General features: G+C 48.7%; 1 protein-coding gene across 1 annotated transcript; it reads right to left on the bottom strand.

The window, feature by feature from the left end:
• LOC104284611 (endonuclease domain-containing 1 protein-like) lies at positions 1 to 3089 on the bottom strand. The gene is made up of 2 exons (XM_009882968.1): positions 2775 to 3089; positions 1 to 546 (listed from the first exon to the last, which is right to left on the bottom strand). The coding sequence occupies exons 1-2, from the start codon at positions 3057 to 3059 to the stop codon at positions 1 to 3; spliced, it is 831 nt and encodes a 276-aa protein (XP_009881270.1). The 5' UTR covers positions 3060 to 3089.
• Positions 3090 to 3763: the final 674 nt, after the last annotated feature.

Genomic DNA, 3763 nt, shown 5'->3' on the forward strand with positions numbered 1-3763 from the left:
TTATTCCCGGGGACAGTCGCTATCAAAGAGAGAAACCTGGTCCCTTCCGTAGAGTTGGGTCAACACATCCTCCAGCTCCCCCAGCGTGAGGAGCTGGACCTCGTTCTTGTCATTCTCGGCAATGACCCCCCAAGCCTTCCTGTGGTTGGTGTCCACCTCGCAGCAGGCACTCGACCAGATGTAGCTGGGTTTATTAACCCTCCCCTTGGCGATATAGTTGTTCCCAGGCACGGCGCCCACGACGACATAGGTGGTGTTGCAGCCCTGGGTCCTCCTGATCATCGTTTGCTGCTCATAGTTGTTCCAGGCGCCGCCGTTGAGTTTCTCATCCTGGGGCACGATGTTGGTGAGGGTGAAGGTAGCCGTCCTGCTGCTGGAGTCAGGCTGATGGCCGCTGGGGTTCAAATGGCCGCGGTTCAAACCCGTCAGGTTCTTGTAGTCTTTGAGGATAGCCTGGCTCTCGCTGAGTTGCTCTAAGCTGACGTTGAAATAATTTAAGAGGGTCCACTCTCTTTCCATAGTTTTGGGATAAGTTGGACCCATCAACTTGACAGGTAAAGAAGAGGAAAAGGTGTTAGTACTGGGAATGGGAGTAATGGAGCAGGATTCCCTGGAACAGAAGTCTCTGAGTGCCGAGAACCCATTTTTTGTCATCTTGGTGTATAGAAATGAATGAATCAGAGAGAAATCATAAAGCCACTCTTCCTCAATGAACACAAGAGATTTTAAAAAAAAACCAACAACCAAAAAACAAAGCTCAGAATTTGACTGCTCTCAATTTGACTTGTGACCTTTGAAATCCAGCCTGCAATGGGAGTGGGGGTGGACGCATGAGACAATGAGCATTTTCCGCTCCCAGGTTTGAAAGGTGACTTTGGTGAGACATCTCCCCGGCCACATCTGGTTCCCTTTCCCCCCTTCTCCACATCCCACATCTGCCCAGGGCCCGCCCCAGTTCCTCCCACCCCCATTAATCACATCCAACCTTCATCACCTGCATCTGATCATGCTATCATCAGCCCTGGTCTTTGCTCCGTTCAGCCCCGTTTCCACAAGAGCTCTCTCAGTCTCTGTGAAAGGTTTTCATGCCTTTTTTTGATCCAATCTGTCAACACCCTAGTGTTTTGCAAGCTTAGGGAAAACAGGCACACAGATATCCTTTCTGAAGGTTGGGTGTCATAGGGTGTCCTTGAAGGTGGACAGGATGGCAAGAGGATGAGCAGAAGAGCCACGAAGCCCACAGCACTACCAGGAGGAGATGAGGAGGACTCAGACCCTTCTGCTCTTCTCCTGCTTTGCCCTTTGCTCAGGAAGAAGTATGTGTGGTTGCTGCAGGTGTATCACACTTCTGAAACACCAGTGTTTGTTGGAAAACCGATCCTAGAGGTGAGTTTTCCCTGGGAGGACTACAGGTCATTGTGAGGATGAAGCTTTTTGCTCAGTAAGCAAAAATACCTCAATACAAGTGGGATCTGCTACTGCAGTGCTAATAACGTGTCTCAGAGCTGATCTGTGCCAGGGAGCATGGGTGCACTCCTTCTGCAGCATCGCTGAGAATAAGTTAGAAATGATCAGACTCTGAAAGGAGCTCGTAATCCCCAAAGAGACCTGGGGAACCTGAACACTGCAAAAAGACCTCTGAAGAAAGTTAACAAAACTACAGATTGTGCAGATGGCCTGGATCCATGGTCCAGGAGGCAAACAGAGGCGTTTTTATCCCCTTTAAGTGTGGAGGCTGCGGTGGTGCAACACCAAATTATTTGCTTGAGTTCCTAGGAGTAACAAGTGCAAATGCTTTTTTTTTTCATAACTATAACACCTTTCTTTTCATATTTCGGGAAACATATTTAGCCTTCCTCAGGAACAGGGCATATGGCTTTCTTCTGTGGTTCATTTTCACCTAAATTCCCTACTGCTACTGTGTCCCTAGCAATGACCTGAATTTCCTCTTCTTCTGTGCCATAATTTGCTTGGTCTTTTTTACTGAAGGTCTGAAGTTTATCAGAAGGATGTTTAGGAGGTCTCTATAGTTTGCAGAGATCTGTGTGTCTGGTGGATCTTTCTGAACCAAGCCTGAGGCAATGGTGGCAAGGGGCAACTGCAGGTGGATGGAGATAATGCACTTCTGACTCGACTGATACTGATCCTACTCACTCTCACTGCCTGAAATATCACTCAATAAATTTACGGTGTTAATCCAACCCTCTCCTTGCTGAGTGCCTGTACCTGGACTGTCCCACTGGGCCATCTCACCCAATTCGGAGTTTCTCAGCACTTCTCTCGTGTCACTTACAAAGCCAAATTGACTCTTAACTGGGAGCAAATAAGCTATGTCAGGGATGCAAAACAGCTCAGGGTGCAGTGACGGTCAGAGCCCAGCACTGTTGGTCCCTCAAATTTAGCTGCTGTTGGATGCCTTTTCCCCATCGTTTGGTCCCCCACTGCAGCATGGGACAGGGAAAGGGGTCATTTGACTTAATGTAATGTAAATTAATGTATTGTAATCTAATTTGACTTAATGTTCCTGTAAGGCCAATACAGAAAAATGGGCACTGTTGGGATATGACTCATCTCATCCTCCTGCTGATGTCACAAACGCATCAGAGGGATTGTGTGCTGAAGGTGTTTGAAGTCAGATGAGATGAATCCCATCCAATGGGTCCATTGGCATGTGTGGGGGGAGTGGGAGGAAAAAGAAATCTTTGGTTAAAGGCTGGTTAAAGATTCATCTTTTAATGACCGGAGGGTGATGCAGTGTAAGAGAGGACACTCACCTGGGGCTCAACCAGCCACGTTTTAGGTCTCGTGCCAGGTCCAGGCTGGTAGAGGTAAGCGGAGTATACAGGAATACGCCGATTCCTGTCGTACAGGGTGGCAAAGTAGTATTGGTTCTTGTAACGCTGGCAGATCCAGGCTGGGCTCTCCGGCTCCAGGGCTTCATTTGGGGGGGTTTCCCGGAAGAAAAACTGGGGACATGAACTTTCAAAGGATGTCACCACCTCACTGCGTCCCAGCCAGAGGCAGCTTACCGACACCTGCAGAAGCAGCAGCAACAGCATCGTGGGGAGGATTTCAAGTGAAGGGCTCTTGCTTACCTGGAGGGCAAATGCAGAGAGACACTTAACTTCGAGAAAGCTCATCATGGCCTGGAGTCATTTTTATGCTTGTGGGACAAGGCTGGCAGAGGAGGGGACTAGGACAGACCAAGGAGGGGGCAACTTCTGTCCTCCTGGATATAGAAAAATCAAAAGGGGAATAAGGGTGAAATCTAAAATAGGTTTGAGGTACATAGAGGAGACGGCGGTGGGAGAAGTCAGCCCCAGTGAGGAATGATCCAAACTCACCCCATTTCTAATCAGCTCACACAGCAAAGTTTTCTTGGAATCGAGGCATGCTGGAGGGACAAGGCCACCTTTTCCAGCCTACCCATGTTGGCCAAGAGCTCAGCAGGCAGGCAGAATCTTGAACTCCAGCATTTTTAGGTGGGTTTTGGGGTTTGGGTTGGTTTTTTGTTTGTTTGTTTTTATTTTTTGCATTGGCACTGGAGAAAAAAGCCTGAAACAACCCAGAAGCTGGAAGCCCCTATTTCAGTGTACCATCTTGCTCCCTTCTGCTCTGAGGACCTTCCCACAGCAGAGGACCCGCAGCTGGGCACATGCTTTGCCCAACCACCTGCAATGCTGAGCTGGGCTTTCATCTCGCAGGGGATTTGGAAGGGAAATAACAGCGATATTGTTCTTCCTACATATCTCTGGCCCCATTC

Source organism: Charadrius vociferus, unplaced genomic scaffold (assembly GCF_000708025.1).
Source record: "Charadrius vociferus isolate BGI_N301 unplaced genomic scaffold, ASM70802v2 scaffold32, whole genome shotgun sequence".
Lineage (NCBI taxonomy): Eukaryota > Metazoa > Chordata > Aves > Charadriiformes > Charadriidae > Charadrius > Charadrius vociferus.

Bases quoted from the DNA above. Each gene is read 5' to 3' on its own strand.
- LOC104284611 (XM_009882968.1), bottom strand. From the start codon at position 3,059: ATGCTGTTGCTGCTGCTTCTGCAGGTGTCGGTAAGCTGCCTCTGGCTG. The intron at 547-2,774 runs GTGAGTGTCCTC...TTACCTGTCAAG, and splicing joins CGTGGCTGGTTGAGCCCCAG to TTGATGGGTCCAACTTATCC.